Consider the following 15,861-nt stretch of genomic DNA (forward strand, 5'->3'; position numbering starts at 1 on the left):
TGTAGGATATCTGGCCCTCTCCACGTTTCTTCCTCATCTACAAATGGGTCCCAGATTCTCATTGAAGGAAGACAGGGCCTAGGGTTTATTTTAAGGGTTCTCACTGGTTCTCAAATTTCTGATTCTACATAATAATAAAAAAATAAAGCTTTGTAAAATTTTAGAGTTGACATTTACACTAAAATTTGTAATTCAATAAAAACATTCTAAAGTATGTCATTACAAGAATCATCTCTGTTTTATTTATTCTACAGAGTAATGATTTCAATTGAATACATTTGGACACGGTAAATATTTGACATGAAAAGTAGTACCAGAAGAGGCATCAGAAAAATAGCAACTCATCTGACACATAATAATTAGAAAATATTCTTCTGTCTGATCATTTAAGTGTTACAAATCCTGAGAATATTATACACCGAACAAATTAAGTACTACATATAATTAAATCTCCCTTGCAAATTATCCATTTAAAAAATGCTTTGAGGTACAAATCACCTATGTATTAAACATGAGTCTTTTACATTTTACAAAGAATTTAAACAAATGTATCAAACAATTAAAGTTAAGTGGCTCTTAAAACAGCTATCAGTCAGGTTCAAGGACACACTGTTCCACGATTTCCCGTAAATTGGGGTTTTCCATTGCAGCGGCCACTCGCTCTTTATCATTTATCTGCTTGTTGACTGCAAAATACAGACAAAAGTTAGCATAGGAATTGGGTCAATATACAGTAACAAAATTTTTTTTTAGCCTGTTAAAACAGAATTTAACTCCTTGATAAATTAAAGCTGATTTTGGTGAATTATTCTTAAGTTCTAAAAGGGAGACTTAAAGAGAAAAATACACCCTATAATCCTTTTACTGTTCCACAACTATTTTCTTTTTTTTTTCCATAATATTTTATTGTCAAATTGTTTTCCATACAACACCCAGTGCTCTTCCCCATAAGTGCCCTCCACCATCACCACCACCTCTTTTCCCCCCTCCCCCTTCCCCTTCAACTCTCAGTTCATTTTCAGCATTCAATAGTCTCTCAAGTTTTGCATCCCTCTCTCTCCCCAACTCTCTCTCCCTCCTCCGCTCCCCCTGGTTCTCCATTAGGTCTCTCCTGCTTTCCTGTTAGACCTATGAGTGCAAACATATGGTTTCTGTCCTTCTCTGCTTGGCTTACTTTGCTCACCATGACACCCTCAAGGTCCATCCACTTTCCTACAAATGGCCATATGTCATTCCCTCTCATTGCCATGTAGTACTCCATCGTGTATATATACCACATCTTCTTGATCCATTCATCAGGTGATGGACATTTAGGCTCTTTCCATGTTCCACAACTATTTTCATCTCTTTCTTTCTAGTCTTTGTCCATATACATATTTCCATAAAGAGTAAAGGGGCGCCTGGGTAGTTCAGTCGGTTAAGCCTCCGACTTCGGCTCAGGTCAGATCTCATGTTCGTGGGTTCGAGCCCCGCATCAGGCTCTGTGCTGACAGCTAGCTCAGAGCCTGGAGCCTGCTTCTGGTTCTGTATCTCCTTCTCTCTCTGACCCTCCCCCTCTCATGCTCTGTCTCTCTCTGTATCAAAAATAAATAAAACATTAAAAAAAAAAGACTAAATACAATTTTGAAATTTTCCCTCTTTAACCTACTTTTTTTAAACTACAGGGTTATTTAATACATCAAAAATTGTAGGTCTTCTACATTAACTATAAAGGCCATGCTACATAGAGCACCTTTATACATACAGCCTTCTTTTTGGAAAGGTTCTTAAAAGTGGCCTTATTAGATCAAGGGATCTGAATATTTTCATGGTTTGATTCTTATCACTGAATTACTTCACAACATTTTTTACCAATTATATTGTCAACAACAATACATGAGCTATCAATTGGTGAAAAATATTTGGTACTATAAATAAAAACAAACATATACATAAAGCAGAAGTGAAAAATGGCTCCATACTTTTGTTGTAATTTGCAATTCCTTAATTAATAATGAGAGAGAATATTACCCCATGTTTATCTCTTAGTTCTTCTGTGAATTTTCTGTTCATCTACTAGGTCTTTTTTTAATGAGGCTGCATGGATCTTCATATAATAAAGGTATTGGTCCATATCTGTTGTCTATAATTTCCTAAAAGCACTCTCGATATAGGAGTTCAAAAGAAATGTCCATATTCTTTTCTAGACCTTCAGTTTCAAGTACATAGCTCTCTATCCTGCATCAAAGAAAAATATCAAGCCCTCCTTAGAGTTTATAAGTCAAGGTCCCTAAAGCTGGATATTCTTAACAGATGGGCAGCTACTAGCCTAAACCAGCCAATATCCACAGAGCCGGCCTACCTCTAGTTCACCTAGATTCCTACTGAAAAACGACTTCCTTGAAAAGTCTATGTTTCTCCACCTCAAAGAAGAACTAATAACTAGTTCGCACTTTTTTGCAAACGACCCGTAAATAGTTGAATGGCAGAATAATTTGGTATCCAAGATGAAGTACTATCTGAAGTTGGTTTTTTTTAAATGAGTCAAGATTGACTTACTGTCTTCTTCCGTTGAGTGGGTTCCTTCAGAAATGTAGATTTCCAACTAGGAAGAAAATATTAAAAGCAAAACATTTAGAGCACTCTATGATAATGAGTGAAGTGCAATACACGGTGAACTCAGGAGCTTAAGGATGAAAGGCCAAACCCTCTTTCTAACATCAGTGACAGAGCCCTCTAAAACAAGGACTGATATTAGTAGGATTTTAAATTTTGGTTACCTGGGGGAAGGCCTGCAGGGTTATTCCTGTTAATTACTTTTTAAAATGCACATACACAAATAAAAGTTTACACAAATGAGATTGCATACGTATTTCACACATGGATCTCTCTACCCTACACTCTACCTCTTCCTCCCAAATTAGTAGTAACTAAAGTATCTAAACTTCTACCCTGCCCCAAGCCCCGAGAAAGCTATATTAATAATCTAGTGAAGTTTCTTCCATATTTTTCTCCATACCTAATAATGGAATATAGATTTTACACACACACACACACACACACACACACACACACCCCAAGGTTGGAAATTTCTTTTCTTTGCTTATTTTATAAAAATGGAATAAAAAATACAGTTTTCAGTATCCTCCTTTTTCTCATTCACTGTTAATATTGCTAAATTTACTCTCAAGTATAATATCAGTTAAGCCATCCCTCCTGGCCTGTTGCACTCCCTAAGATTAGCCTAACCTCCAAGAACCAGAGCTTCTGAGATAAACCCACAAAATTACTGCAAATCTAATGCAAATAAAGCATGCTATATGATAAACCCATGTATACTCTCCAGAGAACACTGGAGTGTATCAACTAATTCTTTATATAGTTATCTTACTACTGAGATAAAGGATTTTCAAGAGTGAAAAAAAATCATACCTTGTTATGGTTAAAAGAGACCCTACAGATCATCTAGAACAGTCTTTTTTTTAAAAAAACAAAGCATCATATAAATTTCCCTGGTGGCATGACACTAACTCTTATTCCAGACAACACAGCAAAAGGTACAAAATCACTCTACACTCATTTATTTTGGTTTAAATTATGCATTACTTCTTACTCTGAAAAATGGTAAATAAAGGGGAAAAGTCAAGCATTTACCCTGCTATTCCTAAATGAACTAACTATATACCTCAAGAACCTTGCAGGCATAGAAGATTCTAAATTTGGGGGGTTACTTATGGCCCTTTCTAAATGGCTCTTACTTGGTTTTAAATTTTGTACATGAATAGATGCTCAACATTCTTAGCCACCAGAGAAATGGAAATCAAAACCATGAGTCATCACTTCCAACCCACCAGGATAGCTATAATGAAAAAGACAGATTAGTCAGTGAAGATGTGGAGAAATCAGAAAACGTGTGCTGCTGGTGGGAATGTAAAATGGTGAAGTAGTGCTGGAAAACAGTCCAGCAGTTCCTCCAGAGGTTAAATATAGTTAGCAAAAGATCCAGCAATTCCCCTCCTAGGTGGAGGAAAAATGAAAACATATGCCCAAACAAATTTATAATAGACAAAAAGTGGAAACAACCCAAATGTCCATCAACTCGTCAACAGATAAACTATGGTATATTCAAACAATGGAATAATATAAGGCAATAAAAAGGATTGAATACTGACACATGCTATAACATGGATGAGTTCTGAAAATAATATTTTAGGTGAGAAAAGACCACAAACTGTATGAATCCATTTGAATTAAACATACAGAATAAACAAATATACAAAGACCAAAAGTAGATCAGTGGTTACCTGGGATACAGGAAGGTTTGGGGAAACAGGTATGGGGTTTCTTACTGAAGTGATAAAAATGGTTTAAAACTGACAGTAGTGATGGGTGAAAAACTCAGGGAAGATACTAAAAACCATTAAATTGTACACTTGAAACAGCTGAACTGTGTGAAATGTGAATTAAATCTCAATAAAGCGGTTATAAAACAACAAAATCTTCCTTACCTTATGTTTAAATGGTAAACACCGCTGAAGTTTTACTCTTAAGCACAGCCCTGTAGAGGGGGAAAAAAGGCCCCAATTACCTCTTCTCTTCTTATTAGTTCTTGAAAAAAGCAAACAGCTGTGTGTAGATATCTCCATCTAGTACAGTAGCTGGAAATAGCTTTGGCTCACCCCATTATAGGTTTCCTTTGAGCCACACACCATGCTAGCAACTTTTATATAGTCTTACATACGCCTCATAATAATCCAATAACCCACATATTACCAAACTCATTCTATAAATTATGAAACTAAGGTTACAATGTATCTTGCCCCAACGTCACTGAGCTAGAAAAGTGGCAGCTGGGACTGAAACCCAAGACAACTGCAAAGCCTAGGTCCTTTCTACCACATCAATTTGCCTTCAAGTAAAGGTCAGTTCACTCATTACACTTTATTGAACACTCATAACAGACCAGATCACCCAAATATTTAAGACCAAGTAAGGGTCACTTATGGGCACAAGGGTGGCTCAGTCGGTTGAGCGTATAACTTCGGCTCAGCTCATGATCTCGTGGTTCATGAGTTTGAGCGCCATGTTGGGCTCTGTGCTGACAGCTCAGAGTCTGGAGCCTGCTTCAGATTCTGTGTCTCTGTCTCTCTGCCCCTCCTCCACTCAAGCACTGTGTCTCTCTTCCAATATAAGATATTATAGAAGAGACTATATTCAAATATAAGATACTAATTCAAATATATTATATTCAAATATAAACATATGTCTCTGGCTCTCTCTCAAATATAAATTTAAAAAAACACACAAAAAATAAAACAAGTAAGAGCCACTTTAAAAAGAACAAAAAACTCCACACGTTTGGAATCCTCTATGCCACAATGTACAAATAGAGTTGTTGTCCTGAAATAAGCTCCTCTCAAGTTCAGTTAGCCACCCCAATGCCAAGTCGGTTCAATGATTTTTTTTTCCCAGTTGAGACTTGTAAGAGAAATTAAAACTGGGCCTCGAACAGACTCTCAGTGCCCATGCTCTACTTCTCCCCCACCTCAAAATAAGGAATGAAGTTTTAACTAAATCAACATCCCTAGACACAGGCGGTAAATTGAATTGTTCTTGCTATGCACAGAAAGTGATTCAGAGTGCTTCGAGTCTAGAACACAGTAATTCCATAAGACATTTTCAAGAACTCTAAACACAATGTATTGCTTCTTAAAGGGGTTTTCCCTTCAGACCATCTCCTTAAGCCTACCTGGAGAGCTCTCTCCTCCCTCTGCCCCCCACATTGTCTCTTTAATCTGTTACCTGTATGCCAACTGAACATCCTCATGTGTTCTACTCACCGTTGGTAGGTGTTTTACCCACAGAGTAAATAACAACAGCTTCACAATTCATAAAGCACTTTCTTGAGCATCAATATCCTCAAGAGAAGCAGTACAGCAGTACTGAGATAGATACTTTAGGTTCAAAAGTGACTCCACAATATACTAGCTTTGTGACCCTGGGCAAGTTACTTAATTCTTCTGAACTTCAGTTTCCTTATCTGTAAAATAAGTATTATAATAATACCACACTATATAGGGTTGTTATAGAGGTAGTAAATAGTTGTGCCTAAAATAGTACTTGGTATATAAAAAGTTATCTAATAAATATTAGCTATTACTATTGTATCATTTTCATTTTACAGCCAGGAATCAAGATAAAGTGATTTGTTTGACACCATACAGCTAACAAGTGGAGAGCTGGGAGCTAAATATAGGCCCTGTGACTCCAAATCCTATGCACTTCATATTGGACCGCACCTGCCTCTAGCTATTCTTGTCTGATAACACAAATAGTTATCAACTGGTTTCTCTGCCTTACCCATTCACCCCCTTGGAGTCTTCCTTGTCTCTGCAATTACCAACCAGGATAATTCTGAGTAGGTGACAACCTAAATGATCCCAGGAGAACGCACTCAGGTGCCTTTCCCTGTTTAGTACTACCTGCTCATAGGAAATGCCTCCCAAATGTCAGAAAGAGGGCTCTCTTTATTAGAGTTTTCCAATCATACTAATTGAACATGGTTACTACACTACTCTACTAACCTCTTAAAAGGCAAGGGTCGTAACTGAAACTCAAATTAAAAGGGCCAAACCCCCCCCTCAAAAAAACCTGACCCTGACAGTACTTCGTTCTAGAAGTATACAAATCTGGGGGTCCCTAGGTGGCTCAGTCAGTTAAGCATCTGACATCAGCTCAGGTCTTGATCTCACAGTTTGTGAGCTCGAGCTCTGCTTCGGGTGAGCCCCACTTCTCTCTTTCTCTCTCTCTCTTCCCCCCAACCCCGCCTTTCACTCACTTGCACCCTCTCTCAAAAAAACAAAAACAAAGTGTATAGATTTGAAATATCTACCATAATCATATCTTGGTATCTTTATATTTACTTTTATTTCATGGACTTTCACAAACACAGTTTTTCAAGAATTACAATCATGATGCAAATTCAACTTAGTACTTAAGTTTCTTTCTATACATTTCTCAGATACTTTGATTCCCTGATTTATTTATTTTCAATAGCAGTAAGAAATCCCATTATATTGGTGCCATTTCCTCATTAATAGATATTATACTTTGTTCCAGATTGCATTATTATAAGTTTATGATAAAGGTTTTCTACATGCTACTATTTTCATTTATGGAATTATTTCCTTAATTCCTTGGTCAAAAGTTTTTAATAAGGATTTCCTAATACGTACCAAGAGGCTTAAAAATACTTATATGACCCAATAATTCCAATTAAAGGAATTTATCCTGAGGCAATAACTAGAGATATATAAAAATATTTACATATGAAGTTGTTCATCATAGAATTGTTTATAATTGTGAAAGTCTAAATGTGATCTAAATGGCATAAAACTTATGATATACTGATGTGATTAGCACAAACCTATAGGACTATATAATTAAAAACTAATATTTAATGACAAATAAAAAATTGCCTATGCTTATCTATTTCATGCTTTCTATTATCTAACCCTTGTAACTCTGTTGCTATTCTTATTATCTCTACTTTACAGGTAAAGAAACTGAGGCTCAGAAAGGTTAAGTAACTTGCCTAAGGCCACAAAATGGCAGACCTGACAGACTGGAATTTTAACCCCAAGCACACATGCTTTTATGACAGCTGGTTTTTATTTTCTTCTTTATACATTTGCAGGGTTTCCAAATTATTGCCAAGAAACATATTACTTTTGTAATCTAAAAACACAAAATAAACATTACTTTTTGAAAAATCAATTTGCTAAAGGCTCTTAAAGTAATAGACCCTCTGTTTAAGAACTCTTATATACAGCAATCCCTATCAAAAGAACACCAGCATTCTTCACAGAGCTAGAACAAATATTCCTAAAATTTGTATGGAACCGGCAAAGAACCTGAAGAGCCAGAGCAACCTTGAAAAAGAAAACCAAAACTGTAGGCATCACACTCCCAGACTTTAAGATGTATTACAAAGCTGTAGTCCTCAAGACAGTGTGGTGCTGGCACAAAATCAAACACTCAGATCAATGGAACAGAAGAGAGAACCCAGAAATGGACCCACAAACATATGGCCAACTAATTTTTGACAAAGCAGGAAAGAATATCCAACGGAATAAAGACAGTCTCTTTAGCAAGTGGTGCTGGAAAACTGGATAGGAACATGCAGAAAAATGAACCTGGACCACTTTCTTACACCATTCACAAAAATAACCTCAAAAGGGATGGAAGACCTAAACGTAAGACAGGAAGCCATCAAAATCCTCGAGGAGAAAGCAGGCAAAAACCTCTTTGACCGCGGCCACAGCAACTTCTTAACACATCGCCAGAGGCAAGGAAAACAAAAGCAAAAATGAACTATTGGGACCTCATCAAGATAAAAAGCATCTGTTGGAGGGGCAGTGGGAGGGGGGATGGCTAAATGGGTGAGGGGCATTAAGGAATCTACTCCTGAAATCATTGTTGTACCACATGCTAACTAACTTGGATATAAATTAAAAAATAAATTAATTAAAATTAAAAAAACAACTCTTATACCAAAATATTTTAAGATACTCCCTTCACATCCAGAGAGCAGCAGCACTCCTGATACCTGGTGATTCAGAAACTGTTCAATGACAAAAAAATAAGGATGCATTCAAAAATGCTTTTTCTGGGGCGCCTGGCTGGCTCAGGCAGCAGAGCATGGGACTCTATCTCAAGGTTGTAAGTTCCAGGCCCACATTAGGCTGTGCAGAGATTACTTAAAAATAAAATTTTTACCAACAAACACCAAAACCACTTTTTCTAATGGAATATTAATAGTCACAATATTATCTACAGATTCACAAACCTCAAGATGTAGCCCATATGCTAGAAGTCGCTAACAGGGATTCCAGATCAACAAGCGAGAAAAGAAAAGGCAGAAAGCACAAGAATGGAAGCAATAATAAAATGCTTACCTTTTTGATCCTTTTTATAAACTTATCTATTTTTAAATAGATAAAATACTCCTGTAGCTCACAAACTTAAAAACATGAAAAGGTATATAGTAAAGTCTCCCTCCCATCCTGTGTCCAACCTGCCCGGTTCCTACCACCACCATCCACCCCCATCACAGCTCTTCATTTCTTATGTATTCTGCATGCATAAGCCATCAAATACAAATGTCTATTTTTGCCTTTTTTTTACACAATGTAGCAATATTACACTTGCTTTTATTTCTTAACACTACATAATAAAGATTTTTCCATATCAGTACATGCAGAGCTTCTTCATTCTTTTTAAGAGCGACGTAGTATTCCGCTGTTAATATATACCAGCACGGATTATTTAAACAATCCCCTACTGATGAACATTTGGTTTGAAATAAATTTCCTTTATCTTCCTTACAGCAAAGTATATTTTCAAAGCTATCTCTTACATATCTTACTGCTAACTATTCCAAAATACTGGAAATGCAGACAGACTCTTAAATAGAAAACAGCCTTCAAAATCAACCCCCAAATAAAGTAAAAACAAACAAAAACAAAAACAAAACGCCTCTCCCAATAGGACTTCTGACCATACTTCAGAAGCCAACAGAGCAGCTGGAGCAGAGGGTGAGGGCAGCAGTGCAGGTCTGATGACACCTGCTCCAATCTCTAGAACTGAGGAGAAGACTGGCTCACCCCCGCTCTCTAGGCGTTGCAGGGGTGTATACCAAAGAGAAGCGACAGAGTGTAACTAAAGGAGTTTTCACGTTTGGAGTCATGAGTCCTGGGTTTGAGCCTCAGCCTCCTCATCCTGGCTACATGACTTTGAGCAAGTCACTTGGACTCTTGGGAGTCTTAGGTTCCTCATCTGAAAAATTCTCTCATAGCCTAACTGTGAGGGCTACAGAAGATAAAAATCTGAAAATACTCTGGGAACTCTAAGGTGTGATACATGATGTGGATTGTTATTTTGGGTCACTATCAATAAAATAACTTAGAACTAAAAATATATTTATATATAAAGCCTTACCGATAAGGGTTGCCAAAGAGCAGTGAGGTACTGTTGGCGTGAACCTGATAATAACCAAATAGTCTTCTTCGTTTATCTCCTGAACCTCCACACTACTTTCCGTTACCACTTCCAGTTCTTCTAAGGTATTGGGCTTCTCTGGGTCCCGGATGGTTCGAATCAAATCTATAGAATCATCAGAGACAATGTATCTTGTTAAAATATGAATATTCTAGGGGCACCTGGGTGGCTCAGTCAGTTGAGTGTCCGACTCTGGCTCAGGTCATGATCTCACAGTTCCTGAGAACTCTGTCAGCACAGAGCCTACTTTGGATCCTCTTTCTCCCTCTCTCTCTGCCCATCCCCTGCTTGTGCTCTCTCTCTCTCTCTCTCTCAAAAATAAGTAAATATTAAAAAAAACACAAAACAGAAAAACCCATGAGTATTCTAAATAAGGATGACTTTGCCAGTCCTAATCTAAATGATATTTGTTTTTTTAAACAAATATCATAGTAACTCCCCAGATTTCCAACAGGAATCTTCACTACCAGTTTCCTTTTGAGAAAACGGTTTTCCTGATTATTAGATCATACCTCGTTTCTTGGATCCAACATTGCTGAATGAATATAAGTAAGAGGAAAGTGTCACAGAAGCTCAAGGTGAAGAAATAACTTTTAGCTTGGGAGAATGTGGTATCAGGATTTATAAAAGCAGAATCTGAAATAAGCCTTTAAATATGTGTGACATTTCAATATCTGACATTTAAGGTGAAGGAAACTAAAGGACCAGAAGTTGAGGGAGGCCTGGTTGGCTCAGTTGCTAATGCATGAGACTCTTATTCTTGGGGTTATGAGTTTGATCCCCATGTTGGGCGTAGGAGATTACTTAAAAATATTTTAATTTAAAAAAGTTTAGTCTTTTTACGCTGCCCAGAACCCAGCGTAAGTGAGGATATAAGAGCTTAAGCCAGATCATCAAGGGTCTTCTACAGTCAGCCACAGGCAATAGGGAATCAAGAGGTTCGGACCAAGGGAGTAACATGGACAGCACTATATTGTCAGCTAGTAACTCACCTACTAGCTGGCAGACTCAGAACTATGAGTAGAGCCCAGGAATTCTAGCTGTAAATGCTGGGTCCAAAACAGGCACATGACAATAGTAATGGAGAAGAGGGGACAGATGGACAAGGCATTTCAGAGGCAGAATCAACAGAATTTGACAATTGTTTGGATGTACCAGACAAGGAAAGGGAAAAAGGAAGATGACTCGGGTTTTGTCTGTCTGGGAGAACACTTATAGAATGAGAAACAAAAACAGACCCTGGAGAACACAGGAGGAAAGTTGGGTGGGGACTGGTGCAACTGGGTTCAATTTTATACATAATGGTTTCAAAGTGTTTAAGGGGCAACCCAATGGAACATTCCAGCAAACACTGAATGGTGACATAAGGCTTAAGACAGCATCAGAGCTAAAGAGACACATAAAAAGATGTGCAGGGTGCTGGGTGGCTCAGTCGGTTAAGCGACCAACTCAGTTTTGGCTCAGGTCTGATCTCACAGTTTGTGGGTTTGAGCCCAATCAGACTGTACAGAGCCTGCTTGGGATTCTTTCCCCATCTCTCTCTGCCCCTTCCCATCCCCTCCTCCAAATAAATAAATAAACTTTTAAAAAAATGCTCAATATCACTCATCATCAGGGAAATGCAAATCAAAACTACAATGATTTACAGATTTTGGATATCACCTCATACCTGTCAGAATGGCTAAAATCAACAACATAACAAACAAGTGTTGGCAAGGATGTGGAGAAAAAGGAAACCCTGGGCACTGCTGGTGGGAATGTACACTGTTGTAGCCACTCTGGAAAACAGGATGGAGGTTCCTCAAAAAAATTAAAAATAGAACTACTCTACAATCCAGTAACCATACTACTGGGTATGTAAACAAAAAATACAAAACCACTAATTCAAGAGATACATGCACCCTGATGTTTATTGCACCATTATTTACAATAGCCAAACTATGGAAGCAGCCCAAGTGCGTCCTGTGATAGATGAATAGAGAAGACATGAGACAAGACTGAGAGAAGGCATTATACATGTAATGGAATATTATTCAGCCATCAAAAAGAATGAAATCTTGCCATTTGCAAGGACATGGATGGAGGTAAAGAGTATAATGCTAAGTGAAATAGAAAGACATGTATCAGTCATAGAAAGACAAATATCATATGATTTCACTTTTATGTGGAACTTAAGAAATGAAACAACCAAACAAAGGGGGAAAAAAAAGACAGGCAAACCAAGGAACAGACTTTTAACTAGAGGGAACTGATGGTTACCAGCGGGGAAGTGGGTGGGGGAATGGGTGAAACAGGTGAAGGGAATTAAGACTACACTTATGAGGAGCACTGAATAATGTACGGAATTGTTGAGTCACTATATTGTTCACCTAAAACTCATATAACACTAAGTCAACTATACTGGAATTAAAATAAAAAACCTACTTTTAAAAAAGGGGGGAGAGAGCGCAAGAGCACTACAGCTATAATGGTTGCTAAACCCACAGATTCACAAAGACTGAGCTTAACAGTTCAAGCTTGGCTGAACAATGGAATCGTTAGGATTGCTTTAAAAACAAAACAAAACAAACAAAAACTGATGTCCAAGCCCTCCCCCAACAGAAGATCCTGATTTAACAGATTTGTAGCATAGCCTGGACATTGAGACTTTTAAAAAATTCTTCAGATTCTTCTTATGGACAGTTCAACTTGAGAGCCACTAATGTGAAGGGAGAGACCAAAGAACAGATCTGTGGGAAGCAACTAGTTCAGGGATCAGAAGGAGAAATAAAAGGAAGAAGCAGAGAGGGAAAGGAGGGTGGTTAACAACATTAAATGCCGTAGAAAAATTCAGGTGGACGAGAGTTAAAACAGATCTTTGGATCTATCACTCAGGAGATCACCTGTAAGAAAGCAGTGGTCAGTAGACGGATGAAGGCAGAAGCCAGCTTGCAAAAGGGGTACTGAGTGGGAACAGAAAATGTAGTCCTAGGGAAGGGAAGGGAAAACAAATAATCGTGGAACAATCAGAAGCATAAGGGAAACTTGAGTGGTTTATAGCCCAAGGGGAAGATCAAATCGAGGAAGAGAGACTGAAAATATAGGGGGTGGAGGGATGAGTGGCAAATAAGCAGAAGGGAATAAGACCATGGACGTGGAACCTGGGTTGGCCCTGGAGAGGACAAGATTTCCTTCCTACTCTGAAGTTGTAGAAAAGATGGAAAAGGAGAATGAGAGAGAAATGGTGGGTTAGAAAGGAGAGCAGAGGGAGTTCACAAGGATGGGATGATGTTCTCAAGTCTGAGGTTTTGTTGTATTATTTATAACACCCTTGTAATCAGAAAAGCTACTGGGAAAACCAAATCAAATTGCACCTTCTCCCCAGCAACTCCTGGACTTATCAATTGATTATCCACAGAATTTCAATATGGAGGCAGGGGAAAAAAAAAAAAAAAGCTTCTTCACAAGGCTCTGTGATCATGGGGATCAGGGAACCCACACTTTTTAAAAAGAAATTTGCTTCCCCTCATCCTAGGCATATTCCCTGTAAGGCTCATTTGTATAAGCTCCATTATACTCTTTATATGCCACTTAAGCCTGAAATTAAATCTCACCCTGCATTAAATTTCTCTGGTTTTCTACTGATTTGAGAGCTCTGGATTTATTTCTTTAGAAAGAAAATAATGCTGCTCTTCTCACATTACTCCCCTGAGAAAAATTCTTCTATGGCTCCACACCGATATTCTTTATTTACATTTAAACCTTCAGTATCCAATTCCAACCTGGTATCTAAAACAATTTTTTCTTAATGTTTATTTATTTATTTTGAGACAGAAAAAGGGAGACGGCACAAGCGGGGTAGGGGGAGCAACAGAGACAGAGAGAATCTCAAGCAGGCTCCAAGCTAACAACCCAATATGAGGCTCCCTCCCATGAACCATGAGATCATGACCTGAGGTGACATCAACAGTCAGATACTTAATCAACTGAGCCACCCAGGTGCCCCTAAAACAATTTTTGACAGCGCTTCCACCTTTAGCCACAAACCCTATCCTGCAGACCCTACCTACCATTCCCTAACATGTTATTTTCTCACCTCCATACACTTTTGCTTCTTTTTCTCTGCTTAGTATGCCTTCTACCCGCCATATATCCAGAACCTACTTCTACTTCAAAGGCTAACTCAAGTAACTCCTCTTTAAATTCTTTCCAGATTCTCCAATTACAGATTAGGATCTCTCCTTCCTCTGAATGTCTGTATCTCTTATTCAGGTCTATTGGTTTCTATTGCATATAATAAAAAAGTATATTTTTGCATATATAGGTCTCCCTCAATATAAACGAGAACAAGAACCATCTCTCTTCCAAAGCCATATCCCCAAGTACCCTTCTGTCCTGAGATGCTGTAGACAGAAGTCTGATAGGACAGGAATGTGTCCATTTTCTGGGGATCATTCCACTTATAATAATCATTTAGCTGGGGTTAAGTCCTGCCTCTAGTAAGAGAGGGGTAAATTAGATTGGCTCCAAAGGTCTTTTCCAACTCTGGCCTCCTTCTACTGGCCAATAATCTTTGGCCACATTTTATTTGTATTCTTATGGTTAAATCTTTCACCCTCAGTCAGCATGAATCTCTGAACATTAGTTACTGCCAGTCTTTTCAGTTTTCAACAACAATACTACATAAGCCCCAAAACAGGTAGTTATAAAGCAATTGTGAAATGGTGTAAAGTGTATGAGGCTTGAAATCAGAAGATAAGGGCTTTGGTTTTTGCTATTGCTTTACTGGCAGTGTGACCTCCGGGAAGTTGTTCAGCCATTCTAAACCTTTTTCATCTGTACAAAGAACATGGTCCCAGGGGGTTAAAAAAAAATACATGTGACTATATGTGTGCTTCAGTGTATTCGTTTTTTTGCACTCCAGGCTGGGCTGTGATAAGAAACTCTAAGTTCCAGGCCCAGGTACCAGTCTTGTCCCAGGGGAACCAGTCTTGTCCTCCTCTTCTCTCAGGGGATCTCTGCATTTTCTTTTGCACTTGAGAGAGGCAGTGACCTTGGGCCAGTCCCCAACTCGTTAGTCACCCAGCAGTGCTCTCGGTGGTGGCAGGAGGAGGAATGCCTATCCAGAGGTTAGGGAACTCAAGGAAGGAGACAAGCAGGCCAGCCTTTTTTCCTAACCAAACACCCTAGATGCCTGCTCGTCCCAGAAGTATGGAGAAGGCCACCAGGGCATGAGAGGGAAATGAAGCGTTTAAGGCCTCCAGGCTCGGCTTAGCCCCAGGTTCCGGAAGAGCCCCGGTCCTAGAAAGATCCACATTCCTCCGTGATTCAGGACTCCAGAGAAAAGGTCGGAAAAAACCGGAGTCTCCCCCCGCAACCCTCAGGTGAAGCCCCTATTACTCCCGTTTCTACGCACAACGCCACGCGCTGCTCTGGGTAAAATTAATTACCATAAACCTCTAGCGCTTTCTCTTCCATGATCCGGGGCTGCCGGGCAGCTCCCCCCTCAAAGAGGCCGGAGAGCCACAGGACTCTGCTCAGCGTCCAGGAAAGCAGCCCAGACACCCGCTCCATCCTCACGCTCCGCCATCCCTGGCGATTGTCCCACTCGAGCCACCGTCTCTCAGCAGCAAGCCTCGCGATTTATCAACTTCCTGGTCTTCAAATGGGCCAGGACAAGCCTAAAGCTCCAGGGGAGCAGAAAATAGGCGGGACCCGACGGAGTAGCGCGAAGGACCTAGGGAAGAGCCCCACAAAGACTACAAGCCCCAGCATGCTTTGCTTGGTTCGGCGGGACAAGAGAAAAAAAAAATTCCTCCCAGAACGCGATGCGCATTGCGTGCT

The 15,861-nt window shown here is 39.1% G+C and overlaps 1 protein-coding gene across 2 annotated transcripts; it reads right to left on the reverse strand.

The window, feature by feature from the left end:
• Nucleotides 1-212: 212 nt before the first annotated feature.
• On the reverse strand, nucleotides 213-15,756 carry CIAO2A (cytosolic iron-sulfur assembly component 2A). 2 transcript variants are annotated; one of them, XM_029952486.1, is made up of 5 exons: nucleotides 15,468-15,753; nucleotides 9,979-10,143; nucleotides 4,488-4,537; nucleotides 2,539-2,584; nucleotides 213-686 (listed from the first exon to the last, which is right to left on the reverse strand). In XM_029952486.1, the coding sequence occupies exons 1-5, from the start codon at nucleotides 15,589-15,591 to the stop codon at nucleotides 589-591; spliced, it is 483 nt and encodes a 160-aa protein (XP_029808346.1). In that variant the 5' UTR covers nucleotides 15,592-15,753; the 3' UTR covers nucleotides 213-588. The 2 variants fall into 2 exon arrangements, with proteins under 2 accessions (XP_029808346.1, XP_029808347.1); XM_029952487.1 differs by lacking the exon at nucleotides 4,488-4,537 and having other exon boundaries at nucleotides 597-686; nucleotides 15,468-15,756.
• Nucleotides 15,757-15,861: the final 105 nt, after the last annotated feature.

This window comes from Suricata suricatta, chromosome 9, assembly GCF_006229205.1.
Source record: "Suricata suricatta isolate VVHF042 chromosome 9, meerkat_22Aug2017_6uvM2_HiC, whole genome shotgun sequence".
Classification (NCBI taxonomy): domain Eukaryota; kingdom Metazoa; phylum Chordata; class Mammalia; order Carnivora; family Herpestidae; genus Suricata; species Suricata suricatta.

Coding starts and splice junctions, on each gene's coding strand:
- CIAO2A (XM_029952486.1), bottom strand. CDS start 15,591: ATGGAGCGGGTGTCTGGGCTGCTTTCCTGGACGCTGAGCAGAGTCCTG. Junction 4,538..9,978: donor CTCTTTGGCAACCCTTATCG/GTAAGGCTTTAT, acceptor CCCCCTCTACAG/GGCTGTGCTTAAGAGTAAAA. Junction 687..2,538: donor CCACTCAACGGAAGAAGACA/GTAAGTCAATCT, acceptor TGTATTTTGCAG/TCAACAAGCAGATAAATGAT.